Source organism: Bubalus kerabau, chromosome 7 (assembly GCF_029407905.1).
Source record: "Bubalus kerabau isolate K-KA32 ecotype Philippines breed swamp buffalo chromosome 7, PCC_UOA_SB_1v2, whole genome shotgun sequence".
In the NCBI taxonomy this organism is placed as follows: domain Eukaryota; kingdom Metazoa; phylum Chordata; class Mammalia; order Artiodactyla; family Bovidae; genus Bubalus; species Bubalus kerabau.
The window spans coordinates 73,270,913-73,288,573 of NC_073630.1; the positions used below are offsets into that span (position 1 = coordinate 73,270,913).

General features: G+C 43.6%; 1 protein-coding gene and 1 non-coding gene across 10 annotated transcripts in view; one reads left to right on the plus strand and one right to left on the minus strand.

The window, feature by feature from the left end:
• The window catches only part of LNX1 (ligand of numb-protein X 1), a 188,131-nt gene that overhangs the window by 82,562 nt on the left and 87,908 nt on the right, over positions 1 to 17,661 (minus strand). The window contains exon 1 of one of the 9 annotated variants that reach the window (XM_055588572.1): positions 16,820 to 17,307. The exons of the other annotated variants lie outside the window; for them this stretch is intronic. Within the exon in view, the coding sequence (XP_055444547.1) occupies positions 16,820 to 16,911 (92 nt within the window). The 5' untranslated portion in view covers positions 16,912 to 17,307. Of the gene's footprint in view, positions 1 to 16,819; positions 17,308 to 17,661 lie in introns of those variants that run through there. 9 annotated transcript variants of the gene reach the window in all.
• Positions 13,386 to 13,457, plus strand: TRNAC-ACA (transfer RNA cysteine (anticodon ACA)). Its single transcript has one exon. It is a non-coding gene; the product is annotated as a tRNA-Cys (tRNA).

Genomic DNA, 17,661 nt, shown 5'->3' on the forward strand with positions numbered 1-17,661 from the left:
GCATCCAGAGGTTCACAGCCTCTGAGGAGCCACTGTGAGGAGGGTCCAGGGACGAATATACCATTTTCAGTGGAAAACAAGTGGAGGCTACTAGCTATGATGACTGTTTTTTTGGGTCTGGATGTGCTCCACCTTCCTTTATAGTAATACCTGTCTGCTGCTGCCCGCTACATCGCTTAATTGTGTCTGACTCTTTGTGACCGCATAGACTGTAGCCCCCCAGGCTCCTCTATCCATGGAGATTCTCCAGGCAAGAATCCTGGAATGGGTTGCCATGGCCTCCTCCAGTTACAGTAAGACATCAACTGCTTAAAAAATAATGCATGAGACAGATATGAAGAGGAGTATGTTAAGAGGTGCAATCTCTTTAAAAAAAAAAAAAAAGGATAAAACTCTTAATTTCAGCATCCTAGATAGGTTTGGCATAAATCCTTAATGCCCCTTCTCTGAAATATGGAACATGATAATTGAACATATGCTTCCTTTTTATTTGAGTATTATTGCATTATTAGTTTCTTAATTAAACATGTATGTGATTTCAAAAAGTAATCTAAAAAAGAAAAATGGGTGTGGAGAGGGAGGTTGTTGGTATTTGAGATTCCACTGAAAACTATATTCAGAGGATGTGACTCAGAGCAAGCTTTAACCAGGTAACTGTCCTCCACAACCCTCATTGAAGAATAATCCAGAAAAGGTGAAAGTGGCAGCAACAGGAAGTCACATTCCCCCAGCCCACCCAGATGCCAGTTCTTTTCCATGGGTCTCCATGGAAACCCATGGGTCTCCATGGGTTTCCATGCCTGAGTAGTCAGCACAAGAATCCTGTGCTGCAGGTCTCTCCACTCCCATTTCACAGATGAGACAACTGAGGACAAAGAGGTTAAGGCCATATAAGGAGATGTAAAGCTAGAAAGTGTCAGATCTAGGGGCTTGCAAACAGCACAGCTCGACTCCAAAACCCATGCTCATCCCAACATCAGACACCCTCACACCTTGCCCCACCTCCACCTTCTGATTTCTGCTCAAGTGCTATGTTTTTTATGTAAGAAAGACCTTCTTATATCAATCAAATAGGGTATGGAGATGCTGCTTTATTTCATACCACTTATTTCTATTTGATATGCTATATATTTGCTTGCTTTCTGCCCTCTCGCTGGAATATATGTGTACTACAGAATCTCTAGTCTCAAACATGTCTGATACTTCACAGGTACTCAATAAATATTTGTTACTAAATTATACTCTTCTCAGGAACAAACACTTTCTTTTTATTACCTAAATGCACACTAATTCATCTATTAAAGGTGCCTAGTTTGGAAAAAAATCACACTTATAAAACAAAATGCTGAACAGAGGAATAGGAAATGTCTTGTTAGACTTATCCAGAATATTAATTTATGTCTACTGGACCAAGCAGACAGTTTCTATCAGGTACTGTTTTTATTAATAGAAATTCCCTGCCTTTGTTAAATGTTAAATGTTAAAAGAATTTGAAGGAGAACCAAACCACTGGACTCCTTGGATGTCCACATGCCTTGATCCAACTCTGTCAACCACACCAAGAAAGTAGGAGGGGATAGATGGATGTGCAGAGAAACCAAGAAAATTCAGGTGAAAAAAGTCAATTCATTGCCCTGATGCTTTCTTTACTGATGCCAAGGAACTGAAGAGGGATTAAACAAACAAACAAACTGACTCTTTTTCTGCAGAATAATCTAAGTTGTTGGTTCTTTTGTAAGGAAATGATGCTGAGTTAAAGAGAACACTTTCTCTTCCTCTCCTTTACCCTCCCCAGTCCTGTATTTGAACCCTAGACACCATTCCTGTCTAGTTGCCATTTGGACTGTTTAATTCTTGGAAGCTGACTATAAGTGTCTGGGGGCTTTTCTTGGAGAATCAGTACTTCTCAGGGGTTGAGTCATTCTTTCATGATGGTAAAGGAAATATAATTCCCTGATGGGGTTGGGCTGCTGTCCTGACTAGCATCCAACGTGACCATAAGAGGGGTACCTCGTCAGCAAGGAGCCTTCAGTAATCAGACACCAATACCACTCCTCTTTTGAAAAGAGAATAATGCACATAGGAAGTTGCGTTGTAGAGGAGCAAAGCCCCAAGCGTAAGAGCTAACATTGGTTGTGAATGCTCACGTGGCAGGCATGTTGCTGGGGCTGTAGTCCCCACTCACTCCAGAAGAGTGATCTTGGAGGTTAGGGTAGCTGCCTGAAGCCTCCACATATAGTGAATGACAGGACCAGGGTCGGTTTGGCTTTCTGGAGCCCACGCTCATGACCATAATGCTATACGACCTGCACAGGGTTTGTCTCATAGAGCGAGAGAGGATGGGGGGGACTTCTACTTTTGATGGTGCCCAGATGTTTTTCTACCAAAACTGCAGCAGCATCTTGGAGGGAAGGGTTATTTCAGATGCATTTGCAACAGAATCCCTTTGATCTTCTTTAATCTATCATCAATTAACTTATGGGGCCAAAAACCATTTTTGGCTGACCATTTTAAAGAAAGTCTTTGGGACCACTTGTAGTCTGCCCTCTTATGTCTACTCCAGTGGCAAAAATAGTTGTGCTGCTAGAAAGCTCTGTCTTCAGCACAACTGGCCAGAGAAACTACCCAAATATCTCACTCAGAAAGGTGTCGTCTACCAAGCAATTGACTTTTGGGGTTCTGAATCCATCTCAGTTCCCCAACCTGGTGCTAACGAATTGTAAAGGCCTGGAGCAACCCAAGATGCATTTCAGCAATGCCATCTCCATGGCAACAAAGGGAAATGCAGTAGAAAAGCAGCCTCGGTCCTTGAATCAGGATGCCTGTATTCTAGGGGAACCTCCTTAACCTCAATGAAGCTTAGTTTTCTCATCAATAAGATGGGGAGTCACTACATTTGCTATGAGGTTCAAATAAGCTAGGTTATCATAACCATGGCAAATGTGTATAGTGTCCTTGGAATTCTCCAAGCATCTACTAAGTGCTTCATGCATATATTTAATTTTTAACCCAGGGGTTAGCTACTTATCATTAAAAACTCTGATTTAAGGATGAGAAACTTGGGGCCTAGCTGAGGTTAAGTAATCTATCCAAGGTTACACAGCTGGTAAGTGACAGGCCAGAACCTGAATTCAGATTTGAGTACCTTCTGAAGCCATGGTTTTAATCACTACAAGCTGAAGCTTGTGACTGCTTCGTGATTGGGCTCCACCCTGTCTCTCTGCTGCCATCCCTTGTATATGAGACCCTTGGGATTATATGAAAATCCTTGGAATGCCATATTCCAATGTGAAGCTTTATCTTTCTAAGGACCTCAGGTTGCATTTGTACAAAACTGATCAAGGAAGTCCCCCAACAATGCTGAGCACGCCTGGGTGGTCATATACCCTCAGAAGTCACTCACTCCTTAAAGGTGATGTCACGTGTATCATTTTTACCACATCTATGCCATTGCTTTGTCCAAAACTGTCAGTTAAATTTTAACAACTAACTCCAGTTTTACTGTTTCCTGAGGAAAAATTAAAATAATGAATGCATTAACATTGTTTCCCCAAAACATCATGTTTGAGGTCACATAGCTTGCTACTGGTAGGGCTGAGTTATCTGGGTGAATTCCTATACCTCATGTTCTACAAAGTGGGCAGATTGGGTTGGATCATTTCCACAGCCCTGTTTGGCTAGAAAAAAAAATATGACTCTGGGTCACAGACTCCTCAGCCAAGAACCATGCTGGATCCAGTCTTCCTCTGCAAATTAGGAAAGGGGGAAGAAGGGTAGGAAAGAGGAAAGGAGAAGTAGGAGCTGCAATGTCAAGGTTACAAGACAAGTAGCTAAGTGGGGAGGAATGAATCTGGGGAGGAGGAAGCACGGGAGTCAGTTCAGAGACAAGGACCTACAGAGCTGTGTGGGAGGCAGGCCCCTTGTCCACTGACAAACGGCTTCGGCGTTTCCCCAGGTTTTACGAGACACTAGTCATCCCTGTCTGAGCTAAGTCTTCAGAGAGGGAGGGAGGGAAGAAAGGAGGGTATGTACACTTTCAGTAACTCCACTTTCTTGATCTCAGCCCATCCCTGCTCATCCTGGATGAAGTTTAGCTATTATCAAATTTCATTAAAGATTTCATCTGTTGTAGGTGCACCATTATTTTACAGAAATAGAAAAAAAGCACTACCCATTATCTTTGTACAGTGCCATTAGAAGATAAGGGTGGCTCTTACATTAAGAATTATCTTAGAATTGATGAGAAGTTCTTATAACTACTGTTATTACTACTAATAAAATCCATAACTTAAGGGTTTGCTGCTGCTGCTAAGTCACTTCAGTCGTGTCCGACTCTGTGCGACCCCAGAGATGACAGCCAGCCCACCAGGCTCCACTGTCCCTGGGATTCTCCAGGCAAAAACACTGGAGTGGGTTGCCATTTCCTTCTCCAATGCATGAAAGTGAAAAAAGAAAGTGAAGTCGCTCAGTCAGGTCCAACTCTTCGCGACCCCATGGACTGCAGCCTACCAGGCTCCTCCGTCCATAGGATTTTCCAGGCAAGAGTACTGGAGTGGGTTGCCATTTCCTTCTCCATAAGGGTTTGCTAGGTACCAGGAACTGTACTAAATGCTTTATATAATTGCATTCAATATTTGCCATCTGTGAGATAGGTGTCACTACCCTCATTTATAGAGGAGAAAAGCTCAGAGAGGCTAAGTAACTTGTCTAAGTTTGCCCAGCTGGCAGAGACTGAATAGGAAGCTGAGTCAACCTGACTGCAGAGTGTGTGCCTTTAATCACCAAGTTATCTCACCTCCAACTTTTCAGTGGTGGGCCACTTCATTACGGTTCTCAGGGTGACAAAAGTCTTGGGGCCCAGGTGTCTCCCTGACTCTTCTGGGTAGAACTGATAATGAAGGAAGATGGTGGAAAAGGGCCACAAGTACTCCCTTGGCCCGCAGAACAGTCAGGAAGACTGTTCTAGCTCTGGATATGTGGGAGTTAAAACACAGAAGGAGTGGGCTTAGAGGGGCACCAGAATTCCCAGAGCTTGTTCCATAACTAAAAGACACTGAGAAATGGGGAGGGAAAGGGGACACAGACACACAACTGGTATTTCAGTGCTCACGCATGGGAGCAGGGGGCAGTGTTACTGTTAAGACTGATGATTCCAGCTCAAGGCATGCATGAGTCCTTCCAAGACCTCACCAGGGACCTAGCCAGTATGAATTCATGATTCTGTGTCTTTTTTAAAGAGGACTTCTCTAAATGCTTCAGGCTTCACAACCCTGGACCACCCCCGCCCCCCAATGCCACCAGACCCAATGCTTATGAAAGCAGATGTTGTTCAGGATAGAGGAAGCTGGAAGAGAGTAGGGTCCACACGGGCCACGCAGAAGAAGTAATGATGATTGAAAATGGGGAAATAACTAGGAGAAAAGTTGTCTGGTTGTTTGGTCTGCAAGTTTTCGTTGGCTTGCAGAAACGGGCCATTTCCTGCCCTATTCCTTCCAAGGCCAATCCCACAGACTGGCAGTGGGAAATTTCCCCTGTTTACTTTAATGAAGGGGTTGTGTTCTGATGCCAACCAGTCCTGAGAGCCTGCCATTCCTCCGCGGTAGTCGCCAAAGTGATGATACCCATGAGGAATGTGGGGGACTATAATAGAGCTCTTATGCAGAATTTTCTGATCCTTTAACAGCGCTTTTGTATGTCTTATAATGGATATAACACATTAATACATGTATATAATTTGTAAATAATCATACATATGCAGAAGATATAAGAGATGTGGGTTCGATCCCTGGATCAGGAAGATCCCCTGAAGAAGGAAATGACAATCTACTCCACTATTCTTGCCTGGAGAATCCCATGGACAGAGGAGCCTGTCAGGGTTTTTCAGGGTCACAAAGAGTTGGACACGACTGAAGCGACTTAGCACAACACCACACAGGATAGGTAAGGGCTTCCCTGGTAGTTCAGATGGTAGAGAGCCTGCCTGCAATACAGGAGACTTGGGTTCAACCTCTGGGTGGGAAAGATCCCACCAGTATTCTTGCCTGGAATGTATTGCTATAGGTCTGTGATGGAAAAAGGGCTTCCCTGGTGGCTTACACAGTAAAGAATCTGCCTGCAATGCAGGAGACCCGGGTTTGATTCCTGGGTTGGGAAGATCCCGTGGAGAAGGGAATGGGAACCCTCTCCAGTATTCTTGTCTGGGAAATCCCATGGACAGAGGAGCCTGGCGGGCTACAGTCCATGGGGTTGCCAAGAGTAGGACATGGCTGAATGACTAACACTGTGATGAAAAAAGTTGGGAGATTATCACTTTAAGGAGAAGATACTGACTCTTTAAGTTTCCCCTCTTAAAGCTTCTGGGTGACAAAGTCATCAAAAATACCTGTCTTGGTTGAATTCATAAGATTGTTCCATGTTTTGGATGTAACAATTGTCTTCTTTACATTTCCCTCAACTTTACAGTAAATTAAATAATTGCTGTATTTTTTTTTAGCTACTAACCTGGTATTTGGAGTTTGCCAAGTCAACAGGGAAATGCTGAACTGATTGCATATTTAAACTGATTGCATTTTGATATTAAGGGATTATGGTTGTTTTCTGTGATATTAATGTTATAGCTACATTTCTTAAGAATCTGTATCCTTTAGAGATAAACACTAAGACATCTGCAGATGAACTATGCTATTTGAGATTTGCTTCAAAAGATGATATAGATGAAAAAAGATAGCCATGAATTATTAATTATTGGAGATAGGTGTTAATGTACATGGAGATTCCTTATACTCTACTTTTACACTGAGATTTTCATTATAAAAGCTAAAAATTTTAAAACAAAAATCAACCAAACATGAAGAAATCAGTAAGGCCCACTATTAAAAAAAAAAAAATCCACTGTCTTTCATCTACCTGATATAGTTAAGACATCAAGAAAAGTAGACAATTTACTGAGCTCTAGAGTGGTACCTTGAGGCCCCTGCATTTGGCATTTTAGATCAGGAAGTAAATAATTTGGGACTGATGTTGCTTTTCTGCTGGCAAAAGAGAACTTGCTGATTCTCAAGGAGAAAAAAAAATAAGACCATTAAACAGGATCACTATGCTCTTTGGACAAAGCATCATTACAAAACACCATTTTGATGAGTTGAGTATAATGAATTGGGAACATGCAGCTTCAATTTCCTTCCAGATACACAAGCTGTAGATTTAAGGGGGAAATGCCCTATTAGACATGTGCTGAGCTGCAAAGCTTTGGAAGACATTGAGAGTCACTGAACACAGAAGGACTCTGGCTCTACTCCCACAGAATGGTCCTTGCTCCTCTCTAGTGGAGTAGGATTTCTCCACCTCACCCCATTTCCTCTGTAAATGCTACGTCCTTCCTTCTAAATCCTAATCTAAACTTGACCTTGGATTCTCAAAACATAGGATGAGAAAAATACAGAGATCGGCAGGTTGTTGTTTTTTTTTTCCTTTTCAATTTTGATGAAAAAGAAATAATTTCTTTGAGACTTAACTTGGAAAGCATCTCCTGGCAAACCCATGGAGTTCACTCTGTTGGTTTAAATTTGGAAAGTGCTGGGAGTCATTAACACAGTGCAAATGAAGTGAGGAGGAAAAGGATGCTGAGGTCATTCTACTGCACTCCTCTCCTTCAACCTTCTTCCTCCTCATTCACACAAAGAAGAGTCCAACAGCAACAGTCTCGACATGCCTCGTGTGGACCTTTGGAAAAGATGCTTCCCCGGGCTGTGTGGCTCATGGCCAAGTCTGGCTGAAGCTAGCAGAGAGCAGGCCAGTGCTGCCACGTGACCTTTCCCTAAAGAAGGGGAAATGGAGAAGTTGGACCAGGGCAAACCATCTTGAAACCCTTGAAAGCCCAGAATGCCCAGTGGGGTTTGATTTAAGGCTCTTATTGGTCTGTGAACCCCAGTGAAGACTGCAATTTGTCAGAGGTGTGTTTTGCAAGTTGGTTCAAGGAAGTTCTGCTTGGGGAGCAGAGGGTGGCTGGGCTCCTTGGACCTGAGACATGTGGTGGGTGTTCTGCGTCTCTGACTCCCAGGCCCTACCCTACTTCCGAGAAGGACACGCACAGGGCTGCCTCAGAACTGCTGTTCTTGGCAGTTTCTCCAGAGACATCCTTCCATAGCCTTAAATGATTCAGGTTGCAAAACTGGAGTCATGCATTTTAATTTCCCGAGCACAAAACTCCAGGGGGAATAAACCGTCCCTGTTTAGAGCTACTCTCTCTGCAGGGGTCAGGAAAGAGTGCAATTTCTCCCTCCAGATATGGGCACGGATTCTGTTTCTAGTGATGTCGGTTCCAAACCAAGAATATTTGACTGTAAGTGAGAAAGACAGCCAGCGTTCCCTGACAACCTGAGAAGCCACATGGCAATAGCATAGCACCAGTTTTAGGGACCAGTTATCCCCCATTGGCTGACGGTGCCTAGCTGCTTTATTGATACTTTCATCTTTCAAACAAAAGACAGTTACCTGCTTTGAAGAATAGGGCTCCAGCTGCTGGAAATTCACTCAGACCACAAGCATAAACACAGCTTCCACCAAAATATGATACAAAGTGAGAATTGTTTTCAGACACAACAGGAGATAGAATTTGAACGGTTGGGGAAAGATGACAAAACTTTCAATTTTCTGTAAATAGTTTTTGAGAGTTGGGAGTGTATCATAAAATTCATTTCATCATTTCACCACCCCCAACTCTAAAGTTTCTCCTTGGGATTTTTGCTAAACAAAATATTTAAAGAAATATTACAAAAGCCACAGGAGATTTATTAACCTGAGCAGCAGCAGCCATTTCAGTTACTCAGGCCCAGTGCTGCTTTCTGCAAAACCTGAGATACAGACAACTTGTCATGGAACTGGCCAAGACACAAGGTGAATTCATTTCATTTAGTTCAATTTAAGCCTGTACTGTGCAGAAGTTGGGTGTACAGAAATAAACAACTCTCAACCAACCCTCCTTCTTAGGACTCAGCAGGCAGAGCAGAATGGATGGGAACGCTGTGGAGGACACACCACAGAGGAATGCAGAGGGACAGAGAGATGACTTTCCACAGGATGTCAGGGTGAGTCGACACCTGAGCTGGAACTAAGAGTTCTTAAATTGTAATGCCCAGAAGGATCACTTGGGGAGTTTTTTTTTTTAAGAATGAAAATAGGATAGGCCTCGTAAGAATCAAGGGGAACTTGAGAATGAAAATGGATGCTCTCCACCCAAGACTTTCGTTTTAGGGAATTGATTTAGAGCCCGAACATCTGCATTTTAAAGTTAAAAAAGAAAAAAAAAATCAGCCCTCAGTTGTTATGTGGGTGGTCCTCATGAACCCTCGCTGCTCCAAGGGCTTCACCTGTAAGTCTGGACATGCATGAGGCTGTAAATAGACCCAGAAAGGCTGTAAGGCTGGATCCGTGCTCATGTGTGTGAAACTCAAAGTCTATTTCTTAAATTTGCTTGGGCGTCTAGAAAGTTCAGAGAGAGTTCATGGAAGTCTGGAGGTAAGGGCTTATGAAAGAAAGCACTGCTCTTGATCCTTTCGGCAGGCTTTCTGTAGACCCCAAGAGCAATCCTCGGCTCCCTGCCCCCTAATCTCTGATTGGGACTCCATTATACTAAACACTCTGGTTTTAGGCTTCTTCTATGGAATTCACTCTCCTCTGGGTCATGTCAATAGGTGCTGATGGAAATGTTTAAAGAAGGAGCTGCGTAGGGTCATAAACTCCTGGCCCATGAGGCCAAACCAGGCAGGCAGAAGCGTCTGCTGGATTGGACACAGGTGTTTTTATTTGGAGTTAAGTTGAATTGAATGCCTTTTAGCCAGTATCTATGGACTTCCCTGGTGGCTTAGTGGTAAAGCATCTGCCTGCTAAGGCAGGAGGCATGGGTTTGATCCCTGGGTGGGTAATAATCCCCTGGTGGAGGAAATGGCAACCCACTCCAGTATTCTTGCCTGGAGAATCCATGGACAGAGGAGCCTTGTGGGCTACAGTCCATGGGGTCACAAAAGAATAGGACATGACTTAGCAACTAAAACAACATCAAGCCAGTATATATGTATACATGTTTACTTTATATATTATGTATGTTATACATAATATGTATATTATTATGTGTGCTGCTGCCACTGCTAAGTTGGTTCAGTCGGTCCGACTCTGTGTGACCCCATAGACGGCAGCCCACCAGGATCCACCGTCCCTGGGATTCTCCAGGCAAGAACACTGGAGTGGGTCGCCATTTCCTTCTCCACTGCATGAAAGTGAAAAAATAAAGTGAAGTTACTCAGTCGTATCTGACTCCTAGCGACCCCATGGACTGTAGCCTACCAGGCTCCTCCATCCATGGGATTTTCCAGGCAAGAGTACTGGAGTGGGGTGCCATTGCCTTCTCCCATTATTATGTATACATATACATGTTTATATATATATGAAAGTGAAAGTCGCTCTGTCCTATCTGACTCTTTTGTGACCCCATCAAACCACTAGACCATTCAGGTATGACCTAAATCAAATCCCTTATGATTATACAGTGGAAGTGAGAATTAGATTTAAGGGACTAGATCTGATGAACTATGGATGGAGATTCGTGACATTGTACAGGAAACAGGAATCAAGACCATCCACAAGAAAAAGAAATGCAAAAAAGCAAAATGGCTGTCTGAGGAGGCCTTACAAATAGCTGTGAAAAGAAGGGAAGCAAAAAGTAAAGGAGAGAAGGAAATATATAAGCATCTGAATGCAGAGTTCCAAAGAATAGCAAGGAGAGATAAGAAAGCCTTCCTCAGTGATCAGTGCAAAGAAATAGAGGAAAAGAATAGAACGGGAAAGACTAGATCTCTTCAAGAAATTAGAGATACCAAGGGAACATTTCATGCAAAGATGGGCTCGATAAAGGACAGAACTGGTATGGACCTAACAGAAGCAGAAGATATTAAGAAGAGGTGGCCAGAATGCACAGAAGAACTATACAAAAAAGATCTTCACGACCCAGATAATCATGATGGTGTGATCACTCACCTAGAGCCAGACATCCTGGAATGCAAAGTCAAGTGGGCCTTAGGAAGCATCACTATGAACAAAGCTAGTGGAAGTGATGGAATTCCAGTTGAGCTACTTCAAATCCTAAAAGATGATGCTATGAAAGTGCTACACTCAATATGCCAACAAATTTGGAAAACTCAGCAGTGGCCACAGGACTGGAAATGGTCAGTTTTCATTCCAATCCCAAAGAAAGGCAATGCCAAAGAATGCTCAAACTACTGCACAACTGCACTCATCTCACACGCTAGTAAAGTAATGCTTAAAATTCTCCAAGCCAGGCTTCAATAGTAAATGAACTGTGAACTTCCAGATGTTCAAGATGGTTCTAGAAAAGACAGAGGAACCAGAGATCAAATTGCCAACATCTGATGGATCACAGAAAAAGCAAGAGAGTTCCAGAAAAACATCTACTTCTGCTTTATTGACTATGCCAAATCCTTTGACTGTGTGGACACAATAAACTATGGAAAATTCTGAAAGAGATGGGAAATACCAGACCACCTGACCGGCCTCTTGAGAAACCTATATGCAGGTCAGGAAGCAACAATTAGAACTGGACATGGAACAACAGACTGGTTCCAAATAGGAAAAGGAGTACGTCAAGGCTGTATATTGTCACCATGTTTATTTAAATTATATGTAGAGTACATCATGAGAAACACTGGGCTGGAGGAAGGACAAGCTAGAATCAAGATTGCTGGGAGAAATATCAATAACCTCAGATACGCAAATGATACCACCCTTATGGCAGAAAGTGAGGAAGAACTAAAGAGCCTCTTGATGAAAGTGAAAGAGGAGAGTGAAAAGGTTGGCTTAACACTCAACATTCGGTAAATGAAGATCATGGCATCTGGTCCCATCACTTCATGGCAAATAGATGGGGAAACAGTGGCTGACTATTTTTCTGGGCTCCAAAAGCACTGTAGATGGTGACTGCAGCCATGAAATTAAAGGACACTTACTCCTTGCAAGGAAGGTTATGACCAATCTAGATGCTGGGAGGGATTGGGGGCAGGAGGAGAAGGGGACGACAGAGGATGAGACGGCTGGATGGCATCACCAACTCGATGGACATGAGTTTGAGTGAACTCCGGGAGTTGGTGATGGACAGAGAGGCCTGGCGTGCTGTGATTCATGGGGTTGCAAAGAGTTGGACACAACTGAGTGACTGAACTGAACTGAACTGAGACAGCATATTAAAAAGCAGAGACATTACTTTGCCAACAAAGGTCTATTTAGTCAAGGCTATGGTTTTTCCCGTGGTCATGTATGGATGTGAGAGTTGGACTGTGAAGAAAGCTGAGCGCCAAAGAATTGATGCTTTTGAACTGTGGTGTTGGAGAAGACTCTTGAGAGTCCCTTGGACTGTGAGGAGATCCAACCAGTCCATCATAAAGGAGATCAGTCCTGGGTGTTCATTGGAAGGACCAATGTGGAAGCTGAAATTCCAATACTTTGGCCACCTGATGGGAAGAATGGACTCATTTGAAAAGACCCTGATGCTGGGAAAGATTGAGGGCAGGAGGAGAATGGGACAACAGAGGATGAGATTGTTGGATGGCATCACTGACTCAATGGACATGGGTTTGGGTGAACTCCAGGAGTTGGTGATAGACAGGGAGGCCTGGTGTACTGTGGTTCATGGGGTAGCAAAGAGTCAGACACAACTGAATGACTGAACTGAACTGAACCATGGATTATACAGTCCATGGAATTCTCCAGGGCAGAATACTGGAGTGGGTAGCCCTTCCCTTCTCCAGGGAATCTTCTAAACCCAGGGATCGAACCTGTATACATATTATGTATATTATATGTTAGGTAGTTAGAATAGGAAAAAGGAGTCCAGAATGGCGGTGGCTAAAAGACAAGGAAGGGAAAAGCCCACGAAAATAGAACAGAGGAAGCTCAGAGGACCCGAGTGAGGACCTCAGGTAGAACAAACAGCACTCCTGGCTAGCCCAATTTACCCAGGGCAGGCCCGGGGAGGGGAGGAAAAAACATAAAATGAGGAGCCAAAGGGCTGGGGCTCTCTCTCTCAGGCTCACACTCTCTCTCTCTTCTCTTCTCTTTGTGTCTTTTGGGTCAGCATGCCTTCATACCTCAAGGATGTATTTTCCTTTTATTTTCTAAATAAAATTGAGCTGTAACATGGAGCTGTACCACTGATCTGTCCAACAGCTGTAACACGGTCTGTCCGAGAGCTGAGAGCAGTGACACAGCCTGTCTGAGGGCTTTAACGTCTGTCACTGCAAATTTTGTTGTGATGAGATAGAACTGAGGAAATTACACACTCCCCTGATATTATATATACATATATATGTGTATGGACTTCCCTGGTGGCTCAGATGGTAAAGCATCTGCTTACAATGCAGAAGACCCGGGTTCAATCCCTGGGTTGGGAAGATCCCCTGGAGCAGGAAATGACAACCCACTCCAGTACTCTTGCCTGGAAAATCCCATGGATGGAGGAGTGTGATAGGCTATAGTCCATGGGTTCGCAAAGAGTCGGACATGACTGAGCGACTTCACTTTCTATTTCTTTTCATATATGTTTATATATATATATATATATATATATATATATGTATGCATACATATTTGTACACCTACTTTCTCAACAGTTGATCAGAGGCCTCAGGTCTTCCTGTTATCTTAGATCTGAATGATTCACATGTTTAGATAACTCCTGCCTGGTTCCTCTAGGCATTTGAGTTTGAGACCCCTGGGGACCACATCTTAAATTTGAATCCATTTACTGGATTAACTCCAGTTTTCCCGCTGGGATGCTAGGGAAGAGGACTCAGGCTGAGGGAGTCTTGGTGTCAGAGAGAAAGGAAAATCCAGAAGGAGTTCTGTGGTTGGAAGCTTGGGACACAGGGCAAGCTTCACCCAAGGCCTGGATGACAAAGCCCAGATGAGGGTGTCAGAAAAATCCTGGTTAATGCACTCCACCTTTGAGATCCCAGCGGCCGACAGTAGCATCTCACCACCCTGTGGCCCCAGAGCCGAGAATACTGAGCAGATCCACCCAGCAGTGCCACTCATAGCTCTCAGTTGTTTTCTAACCTTTGCTGACAACCACAGCCACCTCTTATGCTTTCTGAAACTCTGCCTGAAACATTTCTCTGGCATCTCTGATTCTGCCTAATTCCTCCCTAAGTACTTTAAGTTCCTGCTTAGGCCCCCATCTTCTTGCCAAGCTTTCCCTGATCAATTTCACCGAAATGCACAATCTCCTCCTCCTCTCAACTGTTTACCTAACCTACTATCTAAAGACTTACCCCTTTATGTCTTAGATCATTGTTTATATTTCTTATCTATATATATTTTATATTCTCAATTAAATCCTCAACTCCTTGCAGGTAGGTGCTGTGACTAATTTTTTACTGCCCATATATTCCTTCCAGTACCTGCTGCAGTACCTGATCCACATTGCAGGTGGAGTCTTTACTAGCTTAGCCACAAGGGAAGCCCCAGTACCTGAAACATATCATTAATTCACTGCTTAGTTCATTATCACTGGCAGTATCAGGTAACAGCTGCACAGAACTGGGAGCTTCCAAGAAAGTTCTATCAAATCAGTATAGGAAGGTGATATTTCTAATTTCCTCGTATCATGCCTCCTGGATTGCTTCACATTCAGAAAAGATGGCTAGCTTGAATTCACTCAGAAAAGTTGCCTTTGATTCATGCATTTGTGGAAAAGAAAACTGTAAGCCAGTACGAAGAGCCTGCCTTTAATTAGGCTATAAATGGAAAGTAACTCAATGGAAAGGTTTCTCATTAGCACCTGACATGGGTTGAATGGTGGCCCCTAAAAACATGCCACCTAGAACCTGTGAATGTGACCCTATTTGGATAAAGAGTCTTACAGATGCAATTAGACTAAGGTTCTCAAGATCATCTGGATTATCCAGATGAGTCCTAAACCCAGTGACATGTATCCTTATAAGAGGGGAAGAAGATGTAGAACTGGAGAGCACAAACCATAGAAGGCTGTGTGAAGATGGAGGAAGAGACTGAAGTGATGCAGCCACAAGCCAAGGAATGCCTGGAGCCCCCAGAAGCTGGGAGAGGTGAGGAAGGATTCTCCCCCACAGCCCTCACAGAGTGTGCCTATTGTCACCTTAATGTCAAGCTCCTAGCCCCTAGAATTGTGAGAGATTAAATATGTGCTGTCTTGTATATAATTAGTTGCAGCAGCCCTGGGAAATTAATACAGCAAATAACAAGGATAGCAGATGGGGGTGGGGGTGGGGGTGGAGAGATGCAGGTGGAAAGGGCTGGGAGGAACGCTTTCTGGCACTAGATTTTAGAGATAGCTTCAGCATCCATCATGAGAGAGGAAGGGGCTTTTCCATAATCCCAATTAAATCTGCCATCATATGTTTTTCTAGAAAAGCTTCCACAATGTCATTATTACCCCAGAGATGCTCACTATTCAGGCTTAAGCCAGATACTTTCTCTATGAACCTTCTTATCCAAGGTGGACTGGGTTTACATTCCAATAAGGTAGGACCAGGAAATCCTGAAATGAAGAGTCCTCAAAATGAATGTCCTTCATAGACCCAGGTCATTCATTCTCTTCTCTGCTTCTGGAGCATTTATTGAGCATCTACTGCACTGGGCAAATTGATCAGTCTGCCTAAATATAACAGAGGCACTGGTTGTATCTAAACATGTGACATTTCTACTTAAATCTGACCAGTCAAGCTTTTCTATTCTGGGATGTCTGGACTCTATTTAGAGTCCCTCTTTTTAATTACCCCCCACCCTGACTCTAATTTATAAAGAAGCAACTCTTGCTATTTTTACCTGTCTGGTGAGTAAAGAGAACTACATTTTTGTAAATACGCCCAACACTGAGACATACACAGCAGCACTTTTCATCTGATTGCTAGAAGCTGTTCACATCAGTCTGCAATCCTTTTTCAAAGCTTATTAACAATAACAGCCTGAAAAATATCACTGTAAAGATTGGGGATGTGAGTCATTTCCTCTTACAAAATGAACATAGGTCATGGAGGAAAATGTCTTTTTTTTTGAGATGCATGATGAAATATTTAGAGGTAAAATGTTATGATGACTGGAATCTACTCCAAACCACTTCCATAAAAAATAAAACAATGAGGCAAAATTGGCAAAATGTTAATCATTATATCTAGGTGATATATCTAGGTATATCTAGGTATTCACTGCAGGGTTCTTTCTGCTTTCCGATGCATAAAAATTATCAAAAATAAAAACAAAAAGGGTGTAGATTTTTTACATATAGGGCTATCTTGCCCCCATACTGACACTCTTGGTGTTTTCAGGATTGGAGACCGATTGTCTCAAAAAAGGATGATATCTGTTTATAACTAGAAATGTCCAATAGAGACTTCAGGTCTGTAAACACAGCTTCTGTTCTTAACGGTGCTTTGGTTCTATTTATGGAGGGAAGTGAAGAAGCAGCTATTGAGAAAAAGCAGAGTATCAAAAAAAAAAAAAAAAGAAAGAAAGGAAGAAAGCAGTGTTGGCACAGATGCAGGGGAAAAATTGCCTTGCTGGGAAAGCATTGCATCAGTAAGATGGTGTTTCTCTGTTAAGTCACAGACTGCTAAGCACGCGACTTCAGACTACTGGCAGGATGTTTTGTCCAAGTGCATCTAGTGGATGTGGAATTTATTCCTCTAAACCGACATGCCGGCCCAAGGACGGACTCAGTCCCACCCCCGACACCCCGACACACAGACACAGGCAGGCACGGTGAGAGGGGACTCACAGTTCTGAGTATAGGAAGTGCAGATTGCCCACATTGTCAACGTAGTTGGCAGGGCTGAGCCAAGGCAGGATCAGCAACAGAAGCGCCTTCATTTTCCGATCAGGGTGCAGCTTTTTCTCCCCCCACCAGCCACCTTCTCTCTGTCTGTCAGTGGCAGGGGCCCAGCCCAGCCCACCCCTTTAAACAACCTTTGCCATGTTCCCACAATCAGCAGATCATAGAGAATCAGACTCAGAGCCCTTAGCTGGAGCTGCGTTGATAAATCACAGGCTCGTACGAGGACGGTGAGGTGCTCTGATTCTCAGATGGGGAGATGTGAGAACGAAGGGCCCCACCAAGGCTGGCGAGAGGGTTAGGCTGAGAGCAGGCAGGCTGATGCCTGGGAAAGGGACCTGCCCCCTCCTGCCGACTGGTTCTCAGGAAGCAGCTGGTACATTTACATCACTGGCCGGGAGCAGACGGGCTGGAAGCTGATCTGTGTTGGAAGAGGGCATGAACATGGCACATGCGGAGCCCACTGTGTGGATAAGCAGATACTCAGAAGCTGTCCTCCAGCTTGACTGGAGGAAGACACGGGTTGAAATCAGCATCTTTGGAACAGAGCATAGAGAGCTGAGCTCAAAGTGAGTCTTTGGATATTGTTGCACAGGAATGTTAATAGGAACCAGCTCCACCTCGCCATGTCTATTTAGAATATGTACTTAAGGTAATTTACCTGTCAATGTCCTGACCACACAGACAGAGGTAAGGGAAGTGATGTCTTTCCTGTTAATTTTGAAAACTGTCCCTATGAAAGAATAGCTTGTGTCATTGTCTCTGAGACTAACCAAAAGCCTCAATAG